This window comes from Cenococcum geophilum (assembly GCF_001692895.1).
Source record: "Cenococcum geophilum 1.58 unplaced genomic scaffold K441scaffold_34, whole genome shotgun sequence".
In the NCBI taxonomy this organism is placed as follows: Eukaryota; Fungi; Ascomycota; class Dothideomycetes; order Gloniales; family Gloniaceae; genus Cenococcum; species Cenococcum geophilum.
In genome coordinates this window covers 1,074,369-1,101,729 of record NW_027137592.1, presented here as the reverse complement: position 1 = coordinate 1,101,729, position 27,361 = coordinate 1,074,369, and the positions used below count along the sequence as shown (strand labels likewise).

Here is a 27,361-nt window from a genome sequence, read left to right as displayed (position 1 = left end):
CAAAATAAGCGAGAACGCGAAAACGCGAAAACGCTCATTTTTACTATTACTATTATGGCTCCTATAACACGGCGTACAGCGCGTAAAAAGACCCCTCCTAACTAAAGACATGTCGGCGAATACGATACAATTAAAAAGGACCGGTTTTTTAACGCGTATAACTAAGAACACGGCGAGAAATCTATTCCTACGATTGCGATTAAATCTGGCACTACCGAACCTACAGTAAAATGCTAGCTCCATAATAGACGTTTAAATAGACGTAACGCATATTGTTATACGCGCAAGAGGTTAAATATTCTTAGTTATAAGTCTTAAGTTATAAAAGACCAATGCTAGCGCTTAGTATCTCCGTTAAATCTAGTCCGCGATTAGTATTACGGACCTTATATCGGCAGTAATATAACTACTAAAAAGAGATATAAATGGGTTAGTTAAGATAGTATGGGAGGCGCTAGAACCGATCAAGCTATAAGATAAGGGGTAGCTAAGTTATATAGCCAGTTATATTACAAGTTTAGAATATAGGATCTGTAAGATCTATTAGAACGTTATATACTTAGATTATTTAACGTACTAATATACTTAGTATATATCTTAGGCGCAGTATTATATATTTAAAGAATTACAGTCCCTACCTAGATATTTCTCTTCTTTGTAGTAAATCTTAGAATATAATTAGAGTTAATCTATTAGGTAACTACTCTACTAGTTATATTTATATTGTTAACTATTCTATACCTATATACCTAGCCCATTAATAAGTCTACCGTAGTATTTCCTATTAGGCTTTGTTATATATTTCCTACTAAGGTTATAGTAAAAGAAGTTAAATAACATGCTATTAAAAGCACTAGTTATAACACCGTTAACGGCAGCAACTATATTAGGATTAGGTAACAACACTAGTATAGTAGATACTAACTCTTAGCTAGTTACGGTTAGACAATTATAAGCTATAGTTAATTAATTAACAGACAATAATAGGATACTTAAGGAAAGGATTAATGTAACGGAACCTTGTAGTAAGTACTACAGTGGGTTCTGTCAATGGGCTAGGTGTATAGGAAATGCAAAGACAGTAGTTAACAACGTAATAACAACTGGTGGAGTGGTTGCCTAACAGATTAACTTTAATTATATTCTAAGAATTACTACAAGAAAGGAACTATCTAGGTAGGGATTAAGGGTCCTTAAATACATAACCGTACTCCTATAAAATCCTTCTTATATATAATATACGTCTTATACGTAAGGTACGTAAGTTCCTCTTATTCCTCTTATTTAATACGTAGTATGTTATATAACCTTAGTTACTATTCCTTATTATATAGTTTTACCGGTTCCATTCTAAACCGTACTTAAATTAACTAACTAGCTTCTTTTAACTCTTCTCTAAGTAGTCGTAATATAGTACTTAAAGCGTCCGTAACACCATCTCTCTCCTTTTTATCTTCGTCTTTAAAGATTTAAAACATCTCTAAATTATTTACTAGAGGTGTAATATCCGTCTAATTAATTTAGTTAATATTATTACTTATTATACCTAAAGCAATCTCTTCTTTACACGCCTAACGTCGTGCCCGCACTATTGCTGCGATATTATCTCTTAGTAAGACTATACCGTCTCTGTATTCTCGTTATGCGAAAGAGGGGTTAGTTTATATTGCGTTAGTAAGCCCTTCTTCGCAATAACCATTTTCTTACTTAGAGTATACTAAAGCAAATATTTATTCGTTCTGTAATGTTTGCTTTACCTCTAATACTAAATATACGCGACCTATTACTCTTAATAGTTGTCTAGTTCCCTAATTAATTTGTCTTAGGGTTTTATATTTAATCTACTGCTGCGCAGCTAGATGGTAAACTATCTTAAGCCCTTACTAAGTTGGAACGTTCTTATAATGCGGAATAGAAGGCCCTAGATACTTACATCGCGGCGTCTACTTAATTACTTCGCCTTAAGAAGGTTTATAAGAAGGTTCGTTCTAAGGAGTAGAAACTTATAGAATAAGGTCTTTAGGAACTTGGTAATAAGAGAACTAACTCTCTTCCTATAAAGGGAACAACTCTAAGTAGTTCGGCAGTCGCTCTTCCTAGGTCCCCCTTAGGTGACTTATTTTTTAGCGATTTTTCTTTATTAATGTTGCCTAACCTATTTTCTTCTAATACTCCTATACCTTTCCTATAGCGTTCTTTAAATTTTCTAGTAGTTCCTAGGTAGTCTTATTATAGCCTATCCACTTAACCTTATACTATATTTTATTGTTAACGTCCTTATAACTAACGATCTTTAAAACTTACTATTTGTCTTCTTCTCGCCCTCTATATATATCTGCTTTGTAAACTAGTGGCTTAATATTCCTATATACTAGCTCTAGTATTATAATATACTATATAGGGTAGATTTTCATCTTAGCTGGTAGGTTTAACTTAAATATAACTAGTGAAATCCTTTACGTGATTTTGAAAGGTCCTAGTCTAACATGGTTTAACTTCTTACTTAGTCGTTAACTCTTAAAATTTTTATGTAGTAGCCATACTTTATCTCCCTCCTTAAGATCTAGTCCCTTAAATCTTTTAGCATTATAGTACCTTTTTATCCTTTATTGTACTTCCTTAGCTATTTCCGTAAGGTTCTTATAAAGATTTATTAATGTCTCTATCCTTTACTTAGCTGTGCTATTTGTTTTCTTTACTTAATATAGCGATAATAATGTTCTTAGCTTATATCTATAATTCGCCTTAAATAGTAATATACCTATTTCTTCTTGTAGTGTTACATTGTATACAAACTATATAACTAGTAATAGCGATACCTAATTATTCTATACGTGATTAATATAATGCCTTAGATACTGCTCTAGTATCTAATTTAACCTTTCCGTTTAACCGTCTGTCTGCGGATAATATACAGTAAAAGTTGCTGCTTAAACTCCTTATTTTGCTAAGAATACCTCTTAGAATACTGCTATAAATCTTAGATCTCTATCCGATATAATCTTACTTAATGCTTTATATCTTATAAACACTTCCTTAATATAGATTCTAGCGATATCTTCTACTAATATCTCCTCCGTATATACTATAAAGTATCCCTACTTTATAAGCTTATCTACTATTACTAAAATCGCGTTATAGTCTTATCCGGTAATAGAATCTCTTAACTTTAGTAACTTAATAATAAAGTCCTATAATATAACCTCCTATAGTCTCTCTGGTATTTTAATAGGTTATAGCCCTCTATATAGCTTATGCCTCGTTAGTTTGTTTCTCTAATAATCTAAACATTCTCTTATAACCTTTTATACTAGGTTTTAGATTCTATTAATAATATACTCCTCCTAGAGTCTTAATACTAAGCCTATAGCTCCGTTATGTCCTTAAGTTAGTCCCTTATAGAAGTCCTCCATAAACTGCTCTGCTATACTTCTTAGGATATACTTTACTTCTTAGTTTTCGTATATATCCGACTATAGATCTTCTAGCTATGCTTTTAGAATTCTTTATACCTAAAAGCTTTTTAGTAACTTATAAACTCCCTTTAGTTTATTTTCCTAAGTTACTATAATTTTCAGGTAATTGTATCTAATTAATCCGTCTATATCTTTTAATAGTAAAGCCTCTAATGGCTTCTTATTGTTTTATAGTTTAGCTTTTCAACTTAATATATCGGCTTGCGTGTTATCTGTACCCTTAGTATGCTAAATCTTAAAATAGTATTCTATAAGCATCTCTGCCTATCTAACCTATCTTTAGTTAAGTTCTTTAGTTATTAGGAACCCCATTAGGTTCTTATAATCCGTTTTAACTATAAATAGTTTCTCTATACCTTGCAAGAATGCTCTCTATTTCCTTAGTGCTGCAACTATACCTAATAACTCCTTATTGTAAATGTTATAGTTTAACTCTAATAGTATTATCTTCCGACTATAATATGCCACTAGGTACTATCCGTTTAAATACTTTTATATAAAGTATGCCCCTAGTATAAAGTCTAATGCATCTATCTCTATAACCGTCTTTAGTCCTAGTTAATAGATCTTAAGAACTGGCTCCTGGGTAAATAACCTCTTAACTTCCTTAAATAGCTCTTATTACTCTTTTCCCTATGCCTATAATTCTTCTTTCTTTATTAATTACGTAAATAGCTTAATATCCTTTAACCACTACGCTATAAACCTTCTATAGTAATTGCAAAACCCTAGGAATAATCTTAATTGCGTAACATTCTCTAGTTCCTACCAATTCACTATAGCCTTAATCTTTTTTAGATCTATACTAAGTTGGCCTAGTTTAATAATAAATTCTACGAAATCGGTCTTCCTAGTAAAGAACTTATATTTCTTAATTACTACTAGTATCTGTTCTTTCTATAGTCTCTTTAAGACCTATTTAACGTGTTCTCCATATTCTTCCTTAGTCATTAAGTAGATAATAATATTATTAAGGTATACTATAACAAATTTATCTAAGTGTTCTCCTAATACATTGTTAATACGCTTCTGGAACGTTACTAGTGCGTTTATAAGCCCAAATTATATAACTAATAGTTTATATAGTCCTTCCTTTAACCTAAAGGCTGCCTTTCATTTATTATCTTCTTTAATTCTAATCTAATAGTACGCCTATTGTTACGGACGCTTTAAGTACGATATTACGACTACTTAGAGAAGAGTTAGAGGAAGCTAGTTAGTTAATACAAGCACGGTCCAGGATGGAACCCGTGGAACTATATGACGAGGAATGGTAAGCAGAGTTACGTGATGTGATCTGTGTAATCTGTGTGATCTACGAGATCTATAACAGAGTAAATAGAGCAGACAGAGCAAATAGAGCAACGACTTTCTTAGAAGTACGGTTGTGTATTTAAGGACCCACAGTCCCTACCTAGATAGTTTCTTCCTTATAGTAATTCTTAGAATATAATTGGAGTTAATTTATTAGGCAACCACTCCACTAGTTATTACTACGTTGTTAACCTATTGCGATATCTACATACCTAGCCTATTAACAAGTTTACCGTAGCTTCTACTACAAGGCTTTATTATATAATTACTACCACAGTTATAGTTCTAATAAGTTAAATAATATGCCACTAAAAGCAGCCACTATAACACTATTGACGGCGGTAACTACGTTAGGATTAGGTAATGACACTAGTATAATAAACACTAACTTATAACAACCTGTGACAGTAGAACAGTTATAAATAATAGTTAATTAGTTAATAGAAGATAATGCGGCACTTAAAAATAGGATTAATGGGATAGGGGCAGTAAAGGTTAAGTTACTATCGATTAAAAGATTCTTAGGAGAGAGATTAAAGCTTAAAGGATTCCTTATATAAATATACTTTAAGGTTGCGTAAGAAGGAGCGAAGCTAGTAATAACTATAGATTAAGTAGCATATGCAGGATTGTTCTTATTAGGAAGAGCACTTAAATAGTTTAAGCCTTATCTTATAGAGATATAAGTAAACGGAATAATAATAATAAACTAGGAAGTACGGTTTATGTTTTTAAGCTAAAACGGATTTATAGAGCGACTTACGTAAATGTTCGGGGACCCGGAAGCAACAACTATAGTAAAAAAAAAGCTTTAGGACCTAACGCAACAAACTTTAGTAATTAAGTACATAATATAATTCTAAACACTAGCTATATAACTTAAGTGGAATAATAAGGCGCTTATGGCATAGTATAAATAGGGACTTAAGGCTAAAGTCCAGAACGTAATTATTCTGATAGAAGATGCGGATACCCTAAGGGAATTAATAGATTAAGCGATTAAGATTAATAATAGGATCTTCNAAAGGGAATAGGCTAAGAGNGGCTAGGATAGAGTNNTATAGTTATATAAGANATANAGCACGNAANAACTAAAGCTAAATTAGAAACTATAGTATAGCGCAGAGCTAATAGACCTAAGTGGTACTAAAGAAGCCTATAAAAGATGGAGTAAGAAACTATAAAAACCTAGAGGTTAAGGATTAAGTAATTATAGGACTAAGGAGCATAGGCTAAACTAAGGATCTTAGCAATAGAAGACGTTTAAGCAAACTCTATAGTAAAAACAATGGTTTAAAGACGGAGCTTGCATAAATTACGGAAAATAGGGTTATTTCGCCAAAGACTGTAGAAGTAGTTAAAGTTATTACGTAGTAAAGGGAACTAGACTAGCAGTATATAATATATATATATAGAGGAATAATAGTATACTGCGAGGAACAAAAGAATATTTAATTAGAAGTTTTGCGTTTTGTTATAATAACGCATACCAAATTTATAAAGACGCTAAGTACGGTATAAGCTATTAGCTATAAGAGCCGGAGTTAAAAGGACTTAAAGGAACTAAAGAGTTAGATAGAGATTAAGATCGACTCTATAAGCTAGATTAAGATATTACAGTAATATACGGATAACGATTAGTAATAATAATAATGGAGTCGGAATACTTATTAATTAATAGCGATAAGGATAGTAAAGGAACTAACTAGGGATATCTAAACCTTAATAACGTAATAGAAGTAGAGACTAAGACCGCCATAGAGCAAGGTTTAGTAATGGGCATTATAACACCGTTGGATACGGCATCTATTGCTTTACAAGACGGAAGGAGCAACATCTAGAGACAATTAAGAGTCATAGGATGCGTACACTCAGCGTTAGAAACCGAGCGAACATTGTAAGACGATTAAATGTTTGCTCTAGTGCACTCTAAATAAGAGGAAGGTTGCCGGGATAAGGGACTTGCCAACGTAACGCAAACTAACCCCTCTTTCGCACAACAAGAATATAGAGACGGTATTACTTCACTAAGCAACAGTATAGAGGAGACTGTACGCGTATAATAAAGAGTTAAAGAAGAAGAAGGTACTTTAGGTATTATAAGTAATAATATTAACCAAATTAATTAGACGGATATTGCACCTTTAGTAAACAACTTAGAGATATTAGGTATCTTTAAAAATAAAGATAAAGAGGAGGGAGATGGTATTATGGACGCTTTAAGTATAATATTATAACTACTTAGAGAAGAGTTAGAGAAAGCTAGTTAGTTAATATAAACACGGTTTAGGATAAAACCCGTAGAACTATATAATAAGGAATAGTAAGTAGAGTTATATAATATAATCTATATAATCTATATAATCTATAAGATTTATAATAGAGTAAATAGAGTAGATAGAGTAGATAGAGTAACGACTTTCTTAGGAGTATGGTTGTGTATTTAAGGACCTATAATCCCTACCTAGATAGTTCCTTCCTTATAGTAATTCTTAGAATATAATTAGAGTTAATCTGTTAGGCAACTACTCCACTAGTTATTACTACGTTGTCGACCTATTGCGATATCTATATACCTAGCCTATTGACAAGTCTACCGTAGCTTCTACTATAAGGCTTCGTTACACCTATCTTAGATCTATCTTCGTAAAGATTTTTACATTACCTATCCTGTCTTAAATTTCGCTAATTAAGGGTAAAGAATACCTATCCTTTCTTATAATGCTGTTTAACTATCTATAGTTAATATATAGTTTTAGTTTGCCATTTTTCTTTAGTACGAATAGTACTAGATAACCCGCTAATAACTGCGATGGTCTAATATATCCCTTTTATAAGTTTTCTTAAATAAACTCTTTTAATACTTTACCTTCTTTTTTAGTAAGCTTATAAATTAAAAAGAACCTTAGACTTATTTCTAGTTCTAATTCTATCTTATAGTCCTATGCTATATACTCTAATAGCTTTTTACTCTTAGGTAACTATAACTTCTTACTATACTTATAGTATCTCTTTAGTATATAGCTTAGCCCTTTTTCCGTTTCTTCGTAGGTCGCTCTTACTTAGTACTATACCAGCTTGGCTTATTATTACATCTTACGGCGTTAAGTATCCCTAATATTAACCTGTCCTATAATCTAATCGATCTTTAAATTATATTCCTGTAACTAAGGCATTCCTAGTACTACCTTATTATTCCCTAATAGTAATATATTAAAAGACATCTCAATTTATCTTCCCTTAATAGTTAACTAAATAGGTCCTATTTTAAGATTAATAATACCTCCTCTATAGGCTATCAGATCTCCTAAAATTATCACTAATAGGTAAGGACGTTCCTTCTATCTATGTGGTAATCCCATTCTTTTAACTGCTGTTAGCAAGATATAGTTCCTTATTACTCCACTATCTATTAATGCCTTAAACTATTAATCTTGCTATTTAACTTATAAATTTAAGTATCGTCCTTAAATTCCTTTAAGGGTCTAAGGCTCTACTACTGGCTCCCTCTAGTCCCGTAGGCCTCTACTTTTCCCAACTATTAGCTGCTAGATCCTATTTATACTTGGTCTAACTTAGGCTAATACTTAATTCGCTTTTTATCTTTAATATGCTATAAACAGGTATTTTCTAAACATTCCCACTATTATCATCCATCTAGGTATTCTTCCGTAAGGAATCTTCCTGGTTAAAGTATTAAGTCCCCTTATTCTTAAACTTCTACTAGGTGCTAACTATGTATATACTTAGCGTTTTAATATTTCGCCTCGTCCATTATCTAATATATCCTTATTGGATACTTCCGATTTTTATCCTTTAGTGCTCTATATATATTACACACATTATCCATATATACTATCTATAATAGTATATAATATGCTTAATATCTTGGGTTAACTCTCGGCTTATCCTTATCCTTAAGTTTAAACCTTTCTCGTGTTAATCTAAGCGTTACGACTTTATTTATAGGTACTAAGATTCGCCTTTTACTTCTCTAGTCCTCTAATTACTCCTCTAGATCCTTTAATATTATAATTAAGGCCCCCTTAATATAAGTTATAGCCTTCTCTGTGATCGGGTGGTCTTGGATAACTTTTTCGTCTAACTATATATAGAAATCTTCCCACTTATCATTATATCGCTGCCTATACCACTTTTAGTATAGCTGCTTAAGTATATATAGCTTATCCGTAAGGAAATATCTCTTTATTGCTATATCGTAATAGCCTTTAGTATATTATTCCTTAAACCTAATAGGAATCCCTAGATCCTCTTCTTATTCCAGTTCAGTAAGCTACTTAGCTCTTAGTATGCCTGTTCTAAGTCTATTGGTGATTCTTTATACTAGCGCTCTATCCCTTATACGTCCTAATATACTAGATCTCTTATCTAGTTTCTATTCTTGCTATAAGGTAATTCTTGCTCTAAATTCCTCCATAGTTTCCTTTTTTTCGCGTCTTATAAGTAGATCTTGAAGTCATTATACTTCTTAATCTTAGTATCGAACTTTTAATCTTTAGGCTAAACACTATATTCCCCTAATAAGTCTTCTAGGTCTATATATCTATCTCCTAGTTTAACTACTATTTATATTATAGATTCTCTAATCTATAAAGAAGCTCCTTACCTCTTGCTTATAGGTGTCCTAATTTATACTCCAAATTCTTAGTCCCTTAGATTCTTTAATCCTAAGCTCGCTTCTATCTTAAGCTTAGCTCCCGCCTTAGTCCAACTAGGCATCCATAGTGTTCTTATCTCGTCTTAAAAATCTTAAATCTTACTCATCTCATCTTAAGAATCTTATGCCGTTGGGAACTCTTATCCCGAGCTTATTTATATATCTTTAAACTAAGCTACTGCCCTACTCTATTGGTTTTCGTCCATTATAAGTCCTTAGGTATACCTTATCTTACTTTAAGAATCTTAGTTGTCTCTTATCTTGTCTTAAGAATCTTAAGCCTTTAGCCTTTTACCTTTATTAAGTGCCGAAGTAGTTCACTGTCCTACTTCTCTTACGTCTCGTAAAGCGATAGACATTGTGTCTAGTAGGGTCTTAATCCCTACTAATATTCCCTATTCTATAGTGGAATTATTCTCTACCTCTAGTATAACATCTCTAAGGTCTATATACTCCTAGTAAGCTACTTCCGTTGCCTTATCGTTATAAAATGTTTCGCCTATATTAAATTTATCGTCCTTAATATCCAATCTGCGAACTGGTTTATTGGTTCCTCTATATCTTATAGGTGCTAGCTCCTATAGCTAATAGCTTACGCCATACTTAGCGTCTTTATAAATTTAGTATACGTTGTTATAACAAAACGCGAAACTTCTAATTAAACACTCTTTTATTCCTTATAGTATACTATCATCCCTCTATACATATATATCTTCTGCTAATTAGGTTCCCTTTATTATATAATAACTTTAACTATCTTTACAATCCCTTATAAAATAACCCTGTTTCCTATAATTTATATAAGCTCTGTCTCTAAACTATTAACTTTACTATAGAGTCCGCCTAAACGTCTTCTACTGCTAAGATCCTTAGTTTAGCCTCTGCTCCTTAGTTCTATAATTACTAAATCCTTAACCTCTAGGTTTCTATAGTTTCTTACTCTATCTCTTATAGGCTTCTTTAGTACCACTTAGGTCTATTAGCTCTGCGCCATACTATAGTTTCTAACTTAGCTTTGGTTATTGCGTGCTCTACGTCTTATACGACTATAGAACTCTATCCTAACCTCTCTTGGTCTATTCCCTTTAGTAGATCCTATTATCAATTTTTATCGCTTAATCTATTAGTTCCCTTAGGGTATCTATATCTTCTATTAGAATAATTACGTCCTAGACTTTAGCCTTAAGTCCTTACTTATACTATGCTATAAGCGCCTTATTATTCCACTTAACTTATGTTGCTAATGTTTAAAACTACGTTATATACTTAATTACTAAGGTTCGCTACGTAATATCTTAGAGTTTTCTTTTCGCCGTAATCACTGCCTCTAGGTTTCTAAACATTTATATAAATTACTCTACAAATCCGCTCTAGCTTAAAAATATAAACCGTACCTCTTAGTTCGTAGTTATTATTCCGTTTGCCTATATTTCTATAAGGTAAGGCTTAAACCATTTAAGTGCTCTTCCTGTTAAGAATAACCCTATATACGCTATTTGATCTATAGGTATCGCCAGCTTTGCTCCCTCTTGCGCAACCTTAAAGTGTATTTACATAAGGAATCCTTTAAGCTTTGATCTCTCTTCTAAAAATCTTTTAATTAATAGTAACTTAACCTTTGCTACGCCTATTTTATTAATCCTTTATTTAAGTGCCGCATTGTTCTCTATTAACTAGTTAACTATTTCTTATAATTATTCCACCGTCACAGGTTGTTACAAGTTAGTGTCCACTATACTAGTATCACCCCCTAACCTTAACATAGTTGCCGCCGTCAATAGCGTTATAGTGGCTGCTTTTAGTGGCATGTTATTCGACTTTTATATTTAATACTATAACTAGGTAGTAATTGTATAACGGAACCTTATAGTAAGTACTACGGTGGGTTCTATTAATGGGCTAGGTATATAGGAAATGCAAAGATAGTAGTTAACAACGTAATAATAACTGGTGGAGTGGTTGCCTAATAGATTAACTCTAATTATATTCTAAGAATCACTATAAGGAAGGAACTATCTAGGTAGGGACTAAGGGTCCTTAAATACACAACCGTACTCCTATAAAATCCTTCTTATACATAATGTACGTTTTATACATAAGGTACGTAAGTTCCTCTCGTTCCTCTCGTTTAATACGTAACATATCATATAACCTCAGTTACTATTCCTCGTCACATAGTTCTACCGGTTCCATCCTAGACCGTGCTTGAATTAACCAACTAGCTTCTTCCGACTCCTCTCTAAGTAGTTGTAACATAGTACTTAAAGCGCCCGTAACAATTAATAGGATTAGAGTAGTAAAGATTAAGCTACTATCTATTAAGAAATTCTTAGGCAAGAAGTTAAAACTTAAGGGATTCTTTATATAGATGCATTTTAAGGTTATATAAGAAGGAGCGAAGCTAGTAATACCTATAGATTAAATAGCCTACGTAGAACTATTCCTATTAGGAAGGGCACTTAAGTAGTTTAAACCTTACCTTATGGAGGTATAGGAAAACGGTATAGTAACTACTAACCAAGAAGTATAATATATATTTGCTAGTTAAAATGGGTTTATAGAATAACTAACGTAAATATTTAGAGACCTAGAAGCAACTACTATAGTAAAATAAAAGCTTTAAAACTTAATATAACGGACCTTAGCAATTAAGTATATAATATAGTTTTAGATATTAGCTAGATAAGTTAAATAGAATAATAAGGCGCTTATAGTATAGTATAAATAAGGACTTAAAGTAAAAGTCTAGAACGTAATTATTCTAATAAAAGATATAAATATTCTTAGGGAATTAATTAATTAAGTAATTAAGATTAATAATAGGATCTACTAAGGAGAGTAGGCTAAGAAGGGTTAGGATAGAGTTCTATAGTTATATAAGGCATAGGGCATATAACAATAAAGTTAAAACTAAAAACTATAATATAGCGTAGAGCTAATAGACCTAAGCGGTACTAAAGAAAATAGAAAATAAAATAAAAAACTATAGAAACCTAGAGAATAAGAATTAGGTAATTAAAGGTCTAAGAAGCAGAGGCTAAACTAGGGATCTTAATAGTAGAAGACGTTTAGGCGAACTCTATAGTAAGAAAAATAGTTTAAAAAAGGAGCTTATATAAATTATAGAAAATAAGGTTATTTTATTAGAGACTATAAAAATAGGTAAAGTTACTATATAGTAAGAGGAATAAGACTAGTAGACGATATATATATATATATATATATAGGGGATAATAATATGCTATAAGGAACAAAGGAATATTTAATTAAAAGTTTCGCGTTTTACTATAATAACGCATACTAAATTTATAAAGACGTTAAGTATAGCGTAAGCTATTAGCTACAGAAGCTAAAATTATTAAAATTTAAAGGAACTAATAAACTATCTTATAGATTGGATATTAAGGATAATAACTTTAATATAGGCGAAATATTTAGTGACAATAAGGTAATTAAAGTAGCTTACTGGAAGTATATAAGCCTTAGAGATATTATATTAGAAGTAAAAACCGAGACCGCTATAAAGTAAGGATTAGTAATAGACATTATAACACTATTAGATATAGTATCTATTACTTTATAAGATAGAAGAAGAAATATCTAAAATAAAAAAAGGATTAAGTAAGTAGACGACTGCTAGTACTAGCTTACCACTTAATAAAGGCAAAAGGCTATAGGCTTAAGATTTTTAAGAAGAAATAAAAGACGCTTAAAATTGTTAAAAGGAGATAAAATATGCTTAAGAACCTATAATAGACGATAACCGATAGAGTAGAGCAACGGCTTAGTTTAATAATATATAAATAAGCTTAGGACGAAGTTTCCTAAAGGTATAAGATTCTTAAAGTAAGATAAGTAAGATTTAAGACTTTTAAGATAAGATAAGAATACTATAAAAGTCTAGTTAGACTAAGGCTGAAGCTAAGCTTAAAAAAGAAGTAAGCTTAGGATTAAAAATCCTATAGAACTAAGATTTCTAGATATAAATAAGGACTATTAAGCAAACTAAAATTAAAAAGTAAGAGGACTTTAAGGATCTACTTACAAGACGCAAATTAAAAGAAACTATAAAGGAATTTAGATAGAAAATCCTTATATAGTGAAAATAGAAACTAAACTGGAACAGAGCACCTATATAAGAATTACTAATAGGCCTAGAATAGGCACGCTAAAAGCTAAGTAGCTTACTAGACTAGAAGAAGAATAGCAATAGTAAGTAAGGAGGATTAATATTTATTACGCTAGTTAAGCGGTATATATATATAGATGGCAACCGCAAAAGAAGAATTGCCAGTGTTAGGAATATAGGTAAGTTGCCTTTACGTAAGGCAAGTTGCCGTTACGTAAGGCAAGTTGCCGTTATGTAAGGCAAGTTGCCGTTACGTGTTACCGCGGCATTAGTGTGGCGAGGAGCCCTAAGCTCCTCACCCTTCCTTAAGTAAGAAGAAGATAGAATAACAATTATTATACTACCTATAACTTGTAGATATATAATATTACCTTATATTACTAACAGTACCCTTTTATTTATTAGTAAGAAAATAAAACTATAAGATCTTTACTATAATACTAGAAGATATTAAGAAAGCGTTAGAACTAAAGTAATATATTAACCCCTAACCTCTTATACCTAAAGAATATTACGATCTAATTAATATATTTAAGAAATAATTTATAAACTAACTACCCCCGTACTAAGATAAGCACGATTTTAAGATAGAATTTAAACCTAGTATAACGCTAAAGTTCGGCCCGTTATACGGTATGTTATAAAAAGAGCTGCTTATAATATAATAATACCTTAAAGAGCACCTAAAGAAAGAATTTATTCACCCTAGTTAATTACTATTCGCCTTACTTATACTATATATTAAGAAACCTAAAGGAGGCTTAAGGTTCTATATTAATTATTAAGCCCTAAATATAATTATAATTTAAAACCAATATTTAATTCCTCTACTATAAGAAACGCTTAACCGCTTAGTAAAAGTATAATACTTTATAAAGCTTAATGTAGTAGCTACCTTTAATTAAATCCGTATTTATAAAGGAGATAAAAAGTATATAGCTTTCTATATACGATAGGGACTTTTTAAATACTTAGTAATACCGTTTAGTGTAAAGAACGGTCCTAGTACGTTTTAGTAATACGTTAATAATACGCTTCGCAAATTCCTTAATATATTTATTACCGCGTATATTAATAATATCTTAATTTATTTGTCTTTACTTTCTAAGCATTAGAAGCACATCTAAATAGTCCTTAAACGCCTATAAAATATAGGCTTATAATGCAATATTAAGAAATATAAGTTTTATATATCTAAAGTTATATACTTAGGCCTAATTATATCCCGCAATAGAATTAAAATAAACCCTAAGAAAATTGCTGTAATTATAAACTAAAAAAGTTCTAGTAGTATATAAAACATCTAAGGATTTCTAGGATTTACAAATTTCTACTATTAATTTATTAATTACTTCTTAAAAATTATTTAGCTATTAGTAAACTTAATAAGGAAAAATATAAGATTTAAATAGACTACTAAATATAAACAAGCTTTTAATGACCTAAAATATTATTTTATAACTACTTTAATTCTTACCCACTTTAATCTAGACCTTAAATATATCGTTAAAATAGACTTATCTAATTATATACTAGGAGGATTATTATCGCAATATAATAAGAACGGCAAGCTGCGCCTAGTAGCCTTTCTCTCCTAGAAACTTACCCCTACTAAATTAAATTATAAAACATATAATAAGGAACTACTTATAATTATTAAATGTTTTAAACAATAGCGTTTAGAACTTAAAGGATTGTTATTCCTAATACGCGTATTAACGGACTATAAAAACCTATAGTACTTTATAACTATAAAGTAATTAACACAGCGCTAAATTTATTAGGCTAAATACCTTTTATAATTTAACTTTAAGATTACATACTAACCTAGCAAACTTAATTAGAAGCCTAACTTATTAATATAATAATTATAAAACTTACCTATAAACGCCTCTAATAAACGGATTATAAATTAATTATAAATTCTACTACCCCCTAAACACTTTAAGAAACTACGCCCTATATTTCTAAACGCGGAGCTTAATAGGAATAAATTAGAAATTAATAAGTAGGATATAGAAATTAATAAATTAATAGAGCACGAATATAAAAACGACCCCTAAATAGTAGATATAATAAAAACGATTTAAATAGGGAAACGGTAATATAAGAATATTATACTCACTAAATACAAAATCCGTAATAATTAGTTATACTATTAATAGAAGATAGTAATCCTAAATTCTAAACCCTTATAATTTAAGATACTTAAATTTATATATAATTCCCCTATAATAGGGCATCCTAACTATATAAAGACCTATAAGATTATCTAATAAATATATTACTGGCCTATAATGTATAACTATATATAAAAATACGTTTAAGCATGCAGAATGTATATATATAAGAAGACCTCTTATATAAAGAAGTAAGGAGTACTTTAACCGTTACCAATTCTAATGCAAAGATAGCAAGATATTTTAATTAACTTTATAGTTAACCTGCCTAATAGTAATAGGTTTATAAATATTATAGTAGTTATTAACTGTCGGGAATAAGGCTAGCGGTCGTTACGTGACGCCGCGGCACTAGCGTGGCGAGGAGTCTTAAGCTCCTCGCCCTTCCTTATTCCAATTAATAAGCTTTATTAACCAACATCACTGTAACCTACTCGAGTAGTCGTTATTAGTAAGTCACCCTATATAACTAATACTGATTAGTAGTTAAATATACAGTCAACCATAGAGCAGCTAGGTTTTTAAATAGAAGAGATAGTCTTATATAGGGGTGCTATATGCGCTTATATGGAATGGATCCTAGTAACACTATACTACCTTAGACTTGCGGAAAACTAGTAATAGAAGTGTTACTAAGTACTAGGAGATACTAAGTTGCGTTTATTACGCAGAACAATCGCGTTTACAAAGATTTGGTTATACTTTAGGTTAGAAGTGTTACTAAACCTAGGGTCCTAAGTTAACGTCTAAAACGCGTTAAATGACGTCCAAAACGCGTTAAACAACATCTTAAATTGCCTACCTTTTGATAGCAAACCTACGAGATCCTACGAAACTGAAAATCCTACTTACCTTTAACGTACGACACCCCGTCAATTCTATACCTACTATAGCGTTAACTTACCTAAAGAAGTATAAGAACGATATTAACCCAAAGATATAGAATAGAGATATTAGCCCTGTAACCGCTAAGTAATAGGACCTAAACGGATTCTTATTATACTGGATGGTATACTATAAAGATAGCGAATACAACGATACTATGCTATAGTATTGTATAAAGGAGGACTTTATTAGATGGATAAAGGAAATATAAACTTCTATAAAGAAGAATATTATATAAAACTTCCGTAACTTCTTACGGGAGTATAGAGTGTTTATACCTATAGACAGGGGTACTATTAGAGATAATATTTAGGAGTAGGTTATTAACGTAAAAGAAGAACACGAATGGACTCTATAAGAGATTAAGCACCAACTACACACTATAAGGAAGCTTAATTTACGATAGAATCTAGGCAATATACCTCTAGAAATGAACCTACCTCTGCCTTTAACTCCTCCGTATCCAATTTAACCCGTAGCCTTAATATTAGATACTATACCCTAACGAGAGCAGGCATAGGATCCCATTGCTTCGCAATTTAACGACCTTTAGACTCCACCGACTAGACCTATGTCCCCACTGTAGCCTGCAATGTAACTCCTACCTCCTCTATCTTAATCTTAAATTAAAGGTAGTTTAAAATTACTTATAGAGCTTACAAAACTCTATTTAGATTAAAAGAAGAAGTTTAGCGGGGAATTATACGATATTCTTAATTTAAAACTATATATCTTCTATAACTATTACTAAAAGGTAGGAATAGAGTCTAATTAATACTATAACGCCTATTCCGTTATGCTTAAGGGCCAAGCTAATACCTTCTATTATAATTATTTGGCAGGAAAAGGATATAATTTTAACCGCATAATATATAAGTTAAGATGCTACTTTAAAATAGAAGAGAATAAGTAGTAGTATATATTAGAATGGAGAGAGACTACCTTTTTAAGAATTATTGCTACAAACCTAGGTGTCCTTTGGCTTAATTATCTTTAAAAGCTCTTTAATTAACTTTAGATAATTTAGCGTGGTTTATCCGAATTATATTAAGAGGACTTTAGTCTATATAATTAAGTTATTAGCGTATACTGAGGTGTTAAAGAATATAACCTTATTCTCTTTAATCCTATAAATACTTATAAAGGAGTATATACTTAATTAAGATCTTTTATTAGCACTACTTTACGCTCTTAAGAAGTATAGTAATTTGACGCCTAACTCTAACCTACTTTAATTAACCCGCCTAACTAATATGATTATAACTAGACTAATTAAACATATAGTAGCCGGGGTAGATAATACGGTAAAGGGTATAATTAATAATATAAGGTAAAGGTAGAGGCCCTTATAGAGGTTTATTTTAAAATAATTACTAGAAAAAGTACTACGTTTATAAGAAACCGAATTACTAGTTAATTAGGCATTCTCTTAATAAATAAAAGGAGGCATATAATAAGTTTCGCTAGAGTATAAGAAATATTAAAAATTATAAGGTTATTGCGGCCTACTTTTAAAGCTTTTTTAAAGCTTTCTGGTTTAATATAAATGCATAAAAGATTTTAAGGGTAAGGTTAATAAGGCCAAACAGCTCCTTATAGATATAGAAATTAAGGACTACTCTCCTAACCAATACTTTACTAAGTATAGTAAGGTAAATAGTATATAAACTATTACTATTCTTAATAACCAATCTACGCTCTATTTTATCACGAAGTTAAATATCTTTAATAAGCTAAGGGAGAGTTCTACATTCTCCTTTAATGATAGATACTTAGCGAATGTCTTCTATAGTATTATACCAGATACTAAAGCCGCAGGTATATCTATAATAGGAGAACCTTAAGTTTAAGCCCTTTAGTAGCTTAATAGCTCTGTCTAGATTAACTATTTAATAGTAGGCCAATACACGATTTGTTTTAGTAAGGGCACTATAATCTCTCTTAGCATAATTAGGGTCTAAACCCCCTTAGGGCATATTACTTTCTATATTATTCCCACAAATACCCTATTTCTATTTTATATTAAAGATATAGATAAATTAGGCGTTAAGCTTAATAACCTTAAGAATATACTCGTTTAGAGAGACGATGAGGTGCCTATTATACGCAAATAGGGTCACCCCTAGTTGCTCCTTTATTAACTAGAAAAGAGTATTACTTAAAGCTATTTAATAGAGTTAAAGTTACGTTAACTATACCGTTATTTTAGCCACCTATCCATTTACTAATTACTTAGGGTTCTTTAGCAAGTAGGTTATAAAGTTAAGGTTAAGGCAATTAAGCATCTTATAAAGTACTACTATTACTACTAAATAAACTAGAAGTCCCCTAGCCGATTTAAGTTTACCCTTAAAGATAACTACGACTTTAACTTCTATATCATCGTTAACGTTATATATCTTAGCGGTAAGCTAGTACTCCAAGTTATTAACTTTTTAACCTCCTTCTAAGCTATACAATTCTTAAAAGATATATTAGCTAGGAACGCATAGAATACCCTTTAATTATATTGGATTAATGTCTATCTAGGACCCCCTAATTAAATCGTCTATAATATAGGAAAGAACTTCTTATCTATAGAGTTTCGATAATAAATAAAAGTAATGGCAATTAAGGTTAAGGAAGTCCCTATTAAGGTATATAATAGTATTAAAAAAGTAGAGTAATATTACGCGCCATTACGCCGCGTATATAAGATTATCTCTTTAGAACTAGAGGACGCTAGTAAAAAACTTACCTTATAAATGGCTATTAAAGCCGTTAATAATTCCGCTAGCCCGGATAAACTTATACCTATATTACTAGTCTTTAGCACCTACCCTTAAATAACTAACAATTCTGTACTATCCCCCTCCATTATATAATAAGCTAAGGCTATTCACAAGGCAATAAAGGAGGTATAACGTCTCTACGCTATACGCTAGGTTAATAATATACTAGGAATAAGAAATAGTTTAAATACCTTAACTATGCTTAATCTGCTACTCTAGTCTAAGGTACGCGTATAGCGTAAAGAAGGAGGATAGTTAGGCCTATATTAACTTATTATAATTAATAGTTAGACTTATACTATTTAGATGCCTTACGGACCCACTTAATTTTATTTAATTGTTATTAAGCCGTACTATAAGGATAGCAGTTTTAAGCCTTCGCAGGATACTATAAAAAATGCCTTAGAGAAAAGCTATAATTAACGTGCTTTAGAAGGCAACCACGATTCTAATATAATTGTAGTAGATACGCCGCAACTATAACGCGGTAGAGGTTGCCTAAAGGGATTATAAAATTGCTAATATCTTATTAATTTCGAAGAGTAATTTGTTGCCGCTATTAAGAATAGAGTTAAGCTATTAATGGCCTTTATAACAGCCAAGGAGAAGGCTAACTTTAAACTTATAAAACAGCTCTAAAAGAAAGGTCGTATTATAACTTTAGAAGCTCCTTTTTAAATATCTAATAAGTAGGAGATCGATGGCCTTATTATAAGAAGAGTCTTTAAATTTAAGAAGTATAACCCTGTTAAGTTCAATAAAGTTCGCATCTTTAAGTTAAGAATGGTTAATAAGATTAAAGGTAAAGCTACTAACGTCCTATTTAAGAAATTAAGGCTTATTATTTAGGGTTATAACAATAATAGTAAGGAGATAATTCTTACGCAATCTTCTATAATTTAACGAGCTAGTTAGCAAGTTATTATTGCGCTAGCTCCCTCCTTAATAAAGAATAAAATGGCGGTCTATTTGCGAGATATTATTTAGGCCTATACCCAATTAGAGACGCACCTTTAGCGCTTAATATTAGTATACCTTCTAGAGTAAATTCGTCACTAATATCCTGAGGATATAATTATGGTTATGCTTAAGCTATTATATAGCATTGCAGAGGTAGGAACCTATTAGTAGGCTACCTATAGCAAGCACTATAAAGAGAAGCTTTTAATAACTACTTCTATATTTAATCTATGCTTCCTTATTATAACTACGGGAACTTTATTTAGAATTGTTGGTATATAAACTAACGATATAATTATCTTAAGAGACGACCAATTTTTAGCTCTTAAGGAAGATAAGCTAGTAAAGGCAAATCTTATAGCAAAGCTAAAGGAAAAGCTTAATTTAATAATACTATTACTTTTTAATAGATGTATCCTCTCCCTAAATAAGGATTCTATTACTTTACGCTAGAAGGGTTAAGGTAAGAAGATTAACGTTATTAACGTTAACTTTCTAAAATAAGGATATATGGAGTAATGCGCTTATAGAGCTTATGTTGCTTTTATCTATTAACCTAAGGCTTTATTTAATCTCTCTATTACCGCCTAATACTAGGAACTAACTAAGGATAATATCCTTGCCCTAAATAAGCGTTTCTCCTAGTAAATAAACCATCTTAATTAGGGACTACTCTATATGCCTATTAATCTTCCTACCGCTAAGCTCTTTATATTTGTTAATAGATCGTTTATAAATAATAAAGATTTTAGCTCCTAGCTAGGATATAAGATTATTATCGCGAATAAATCTACTAGGGAGAATAACTTTATAATCCACAGTAATTTTATCTATTAGAGCTTAACTAAGAGTAAGTACATTACTTAAAGCGTTTTAGCGTTAGAGATATATAGAATAGTTAGCGGAGTTAATATAGCAATTGCAATTAGAACTACCCTAAAGATAATTATAGATTAACTTAAACTTCCCATTATCCCTATAATTGTATATACTAACTTATACTTCCTCTATAAGTATTTAGTTAAGCTTAGTACTATAAAGAAGAAGCGCCTTATAATTAATATTATAGCACTTTATTAATCCTATAAATAGTAAAAACTCTTTAAGGTTTAATAGATTAACGGTTAAGATAATCTAGTAGATATAATAATAAAGGTAAACCTAAATAAGGCTTTAGAAACGTTTGTTAATATAAATACTTTATATATATAAGTTAAAGGTTAAGTTAAAAGGGAGTAGGAGTATAATAATCTATGGACCCTAATTCCAACCAGCTAATTAGGATTTTCTATACCCGGCATAGAAAATTGCTATTGGCTCGCTTATAACTAGCGCCTTAGCGGCCCTAATATAACGTCTACCTATAACTTTAAGTAAGAAAGCACTACGTGCTAAGAGGCAAATTTTAGAATAGCGAGACTTATATTATAATGGCAATAGTAAGTAAGGAGGATTAATATTTGTTACGCTAGTTAAGCAGTATTTATATATAGATGGCAACTATAAAAGAAGAGTTACTAGTGTCGGGAATGAGGCTAGCGGTCGTTACGTGACGCCGCGGCACTAGCGTGGCAAGGAGTCTTAAGCTCCTCGCCCTTCCTTATTCCAATTAATAAGCTTTATTAACCAACATTACTATAACCTACTCGAGTAGTCGTTATTGGTGAGTCACCCTATGTGACTAACATTAACTATCTTATAAAAATACAATATATAATTCCTATAGACTTAATTAATATAATATTAGTAGCTAAATGTTTTATTAAGTACGTCTTTAAGCTACACGGACTTCCTAATTTAATAATATCCGACTATAAAAGCTAGTTTATTTTAGACTTCTAGTAAGCCCTATATAAATAACTAAGTATATAAATATAACTCTTAACTACATTTTATTTAGAGATAAACGGTTAGACTAAAATTATAAACGTAATTATAAAATAATACCTATAAATATACTACTCTTACCTATAAAACAACTAGGAAAAGTAGCTACCTTTAATTAAGTTTACTATAAATAATATAAGAAATAAATTAATAGGCGTAATGCTATTCTACGTAACCTACGGACAAGACCCTTAACTTAGATTTAAACTATAACCTAAAATTAATATAATAGGACCTATAATTAAGAGAATTTAACTAATTAACGCGTATAACTTCGCTAATTAAATTAAGTAGTTAACAGAACTATTATAAAGTAAATTAGCGTACGCTTAAACGGTATAGAAATAGCATATAAATAAAGGATAGCTCCCGTATAGGACTTTAAAAAAGGTAATATAGTTTACCTAAATATATAAAACCTAAAGACTTAATAACCCTTAAAGAAACTAGACTAGAAGTTTATAGGCCTATACCAAATTAAGAAGAAATTAAGCCTATACGCTTATAAGCTTAAACTACTAACTAAGATAAAAATACATTTAACGTTTTACGTAAACTTACTATAACCTTTAAAAGGTAAACCTATAACTTATAAAGTACCACTATTACCTCCTATAATTATTAATAACGGTAACGGTTTTTACTTTATTAACTTAATTAATAATATATAATAGAAAATATAATCTAAATAATTTAAACTTCTTATTAAGTAGAAAGGATATAAAATATAAACCTAGGAAACCTATAACCAGATTAAGGCTAACGCGCTATTCTTAGTAAAAGAATTCTATAAAGACTATCCTTTACGGCCTACTTTAGCTAAATAGATATAATATAAAGGTAAATAACTGCTACTTAATATAAATACATAAAATATAATAGCAGGAAGCTTAAAATTAAAAAGAACTTAAAATATGTTATAATATTTATAATATAATTATGTAATATATAAGATGTTAAAGAACTTTAACTAATAGTTAAAGTTATTTAATTAGTTAGATCTGCCTTACTAAGACCCACTATAAAGATATTAGCTCTGCTTACCGCCTTAACTAAGCTAATAGTAATTTTCTATCCTAGGGATGGAAAATCCTAATTGGCCTATTTAACGATTAGAACTAATAAAACCCTACACTACTACCTAACGCGAAAACACGACACGCGATAAGTTATAAGTCTTAACTAAAATTAAATTATTTAGACCTTTGGCTAAAAGGGGGGGTACTATAACAGGACTAGCCCAGTTATAGTAGGAATATCTCGGTAAAATACTTAATAGATAAATTCTAACGCTTTAACCGAATTCTACCAGATTAATTAAATTTTATTAAAGTCCATTAAAGACCGCATACGTATATACGCACGCATTAACCACTAAGCCCCTAACTATTTAATTATATAATTCTCTTGTTATTCCTTTCTCTTCTTTACGCAACGTCTTATTCTTAGCAAGAGCTATATACCCTTAGATTTAGATAGAATTTATATCATTCCTTTAAATCTTCCCCGAAGTCTCTCCACGCCCTTATATTGCCTACCTTAATTAAACTAAGACTTTTATAATTAAGTACTTAAAGAAGAATATAATGAACCGGATCTTTATAAGGGTAAGTAACACGTTATTTAGAGATAATCTAGTTAGTAGGAAAAGTACAGAAGGCTATCTATTTACCTTATTTGGAGGACTAATTAACTAGCAATTAACTAAGTAAAGATTAGTAATAAAATTAAGCACTAAAGCAGAGCTTTTAGCCCTATTACATGCGGCTACCGAGTTAATTTGGTGGCAGTAATTCTTTAAAGAAGTTGGATTTAACACTAATAAGAAGCAGGTAATATACTGCGATAATATATAGATAATTTAACTGCTTACTAAAAGTAACGCGGAGCTTAACACTAAGCTTTAACACGTTAATATCTATTACCACTAGCTCCGCTAGGAAGTTTATAAAGGAAGCATTAATATTAAATGGGTGCCTACTACGGATATAATAGTAGACGGCATAATAAAGGCTCTACCTTATTAAAAGCATAAGACATTTGTTTAGCAATTAAACCTTATTAATATTAAGGATCTAATTTAATTTAATTTAGATGATATTTGGGTAAGGTAAATATATGGAGGATTTCCTTTGACTTACACCAAATTGCTGTCGTAACTTTTTAGTATTTCTACAGCAGCCCAGAAGGCTCTATGCAGCTGGGGGGGTGTGTCGGCCTGAATTGGAGTTCCTTACTACCATCGTAATACTGTCTGACGACCTAGATCGTCTATACGAACTATGTCTCAGTTGTCTCGTATCTTGAGCTCGTATGTCTCATTGAACGTCTCATTACCTGTTTCTATTAACTATGACCTACTAAATGACGACGTCGTCGTTATTGTATTTGGACCTACCTGATGTATATAAGAGAGCTTCTAGAGCCCTCTTTAATAAACAGAGTTCTCATTCCTGATCGTCCGCTCAACAGTTGGTTCTTATCGATACCGAGTGGATGAATTTCGGCGGGTTAAGGGATAAGGAAGGCTAAATTCAGTTAAAGTAGTATGTAGTTTATTAATATAGTCCCTATTTTACCGGGTTATGTTATTGTTCGGCCCATGCTAATTCTCATACATCAATTCTCGTTCCAACCTACTCCTCGTTGGTACTTTACGTGTAAATCTCCTTAACTCTCACTCTTACGCCTTTGGAGTCTAGTTTCGCAAACGGTATGAAGAGATCATGTTTCAACTCCACATCAGAAATATCGGTCTCGTACAATTCCAATCCAAACCGTCGGAATATCATCGCAAAGGCCAAGAACATCTCCACGTAAGCGAGGCTAATTAAATATCAGCACAATTGTCGCTCGGAATTGTCAAAAGAAACACGTACTTTACCCCGAGACAGGATCTTGGCCCTTTCCCAAAAGATACAAAATAATGATCCAAAGGAAATCCGCTTGGTGCTTTGGGGTTACCAAGCCATCTTTCAGGAACGAAGGAGTGCGAATCAGGAAAGATGTTCTCGTCATGGTGGATACCAGTAACCGTCATAGATACTGTTGTGCGAGCCGGGATAACCCAATCCTTATACACAAGGGGTTTATCAGGAACTCTTGGACTCCGTGTACAAACCCCATATGAGAGCCTGGCAGACTCATGGATGCATGCTCTAAGGTATGGGAGTTTCTCGAGCTGCACGCAATCCAACTGCCGTGAAGCATCGGGAATTGCTTCGAAAAGCTCATCACGCAGCTTCTTATATATCCGTGGGGTGTTGATGATATGGAAGGTCCCTGTGCAGAGCGCCCAAGAAACTGTTTCGGTCCCGGCTCCAATCAATGACTGCGCTTCGTCCGCGAGAAATTTGGCTGTTTTGTATTCAGGTGGAAGGTCGCTATCGAGCACTTCATCAAAGACGGTGCGATGGAAAGAAGTTTTATCGAGTTGTTCTTCCTTATTAATGATAGATTTAATCCTCTTTGCGATATCCTTTATCAAATACTGTTAGTAGCCGTTCGAAATCGAGAGCAGTTTGGGAAGGGCTGTCTAACTTGGTGGACCAGCAACAGACTCCGTACCGCAGGGTTTAGTTTTTCAGCAAGCGAGTCTGGAAGAAGATTCAAAATCTGCACGATCTTTAGCATCCGGGACTCTTCAATATCTGGATAGAGTTAAACTCACAGAGTGTAACAGTGGAAACTGGATTGCAGCGTGGCCGAGCACTGCAACAGCCATGAATGCTGAATGGAGGGATTCGGAAAAATTAGGGGATTCGACGTGATTGTAACATACGCCAAACGCATATTCTGTCATGATATCACCAGAAAAGGCAGGGAAAGCTTCATTGACAACAAGAGGCGCCCCGGTATCTTTGTATTTTGCAATTTGTTTGCATAATAGCTCGGCCTTTTCCCGAATCACTGGCTGAAAGTTCAATATTGATCGTCTTGAAAACCTAGAATAAGTCAATACTGCGACGCAATAAGAATTAGTTGCTAATATAGGAGCGTACATTGGATTAAGCGCTCCCTTACGGCGACGATGGACGGTAGCGTTCGATGTCGAGAAGATCGCGCCCTCGTTGCCGAACCTCGACGCCCACCAGGAAGGCTTATCGGCTCGTGGATTTTTTACATAGAGTTCGTCCCAGAAGTCGCTGTCTTGAATATGCAACTCGTCCGGTGCGATTCGAACGATAGGGCCTGAAACCGGATCAGACCGACACGCACGACATATGAGGGGCAAAAAAATGAATAAAACTTTCAGCTTACCGTATTTCTTATGCATGTCCTGAATATTAAAGCCGAATTTTCCCTTCAGCGCAATATCGTAGTATGCCTCGTACCATCTTGTAAGTGCGGCTAATTTTGGGCCAGGAAATTTGGCGAGTGGGCTGAGGTACAGTCGATAAATAGCAAGGCTAGCAATATACAAGACCCATACCGTGCATGCTACGCTGGGTAGCGCCATGGATGGATTTCTCAGATATTCGTTGAGTGTCATGGTGTGACCTGGGGATAAGGGAGGCCGTCTGAGGAGGGGAAGGAGAGGAAATTAAGTAATGTACCGTTCTAACCGATCGTTCAGGGTTTCTGTTATCCGATGTGTAAGAGATATCGGGTTGCATGCACAAGCGCCATGAGAAGTCTAGTCAATCTCGCATGATCAAGGGAACTGCTGAGAGCGGGCTCTCTATGTTGAAATTGGCAGGTCATGTAGCTAAAGCTCTGTTATTGCTTATCTTCTATATAGGTGGTAGACGAGGTTTCTCCTCACTCAGCGCCAAGCCTCATCACGTGATATTGTTGTGAGCTTCCCACGCTGGCGTCCACAGCTTGGCGCCAAGCCTATGAACATCAGTATCAGAGCCAAGCTTTCAGTTGAACGAGAGCTTGTGATTGGCCAAACCCTTATCGATATGCGTGGACGTTAACTAGTGTAGGAAGGGATAAGATCTACATTATAAGAAATATAATTATATACTATTTCGGTAATGTATTCAATTAAGGAAGTTATTTATTTACTACTTACCGCGAGAGAGTTAATGTTCTTTAATTGCGTGATTTTATATCTTTAGTTTTCTTGAAGGCTT

The 27,361-nt window shown here is 32.2% G+C and overlaps 1 protein-coding gene across 1 annotated transcript; it reads right to left on the bottom strand.

The window, feature by feature from the left end:
• Nucleotides 1–24,934: 24,934 nt before the first annotated feature.
• K441DRAFT_679261 (trichodiene oxygenase) lies at nt 24,935–26,772 on the bottom strand (the record flags this gene model as incomplete). The annotated part of the gene is made up of 6 exons (XM_067651243.1): nt 24,935–25,106; nt 25,160–25,758; nt 25,848–25,895; nt 25,951–26,224; nt 26,282–26,471; nt 26,541–26,772. The coding sequence occupies 6 exons, from the start codon at nt 26,770–26,772 to the stop codon at nt 24,935–24,937; spliced, it is 1,515 nt and encodes a 504-aa protein (XP_067501555.1).
• Nucleotides 26,773–27,361: the final 589 nt, after the last annotated feature.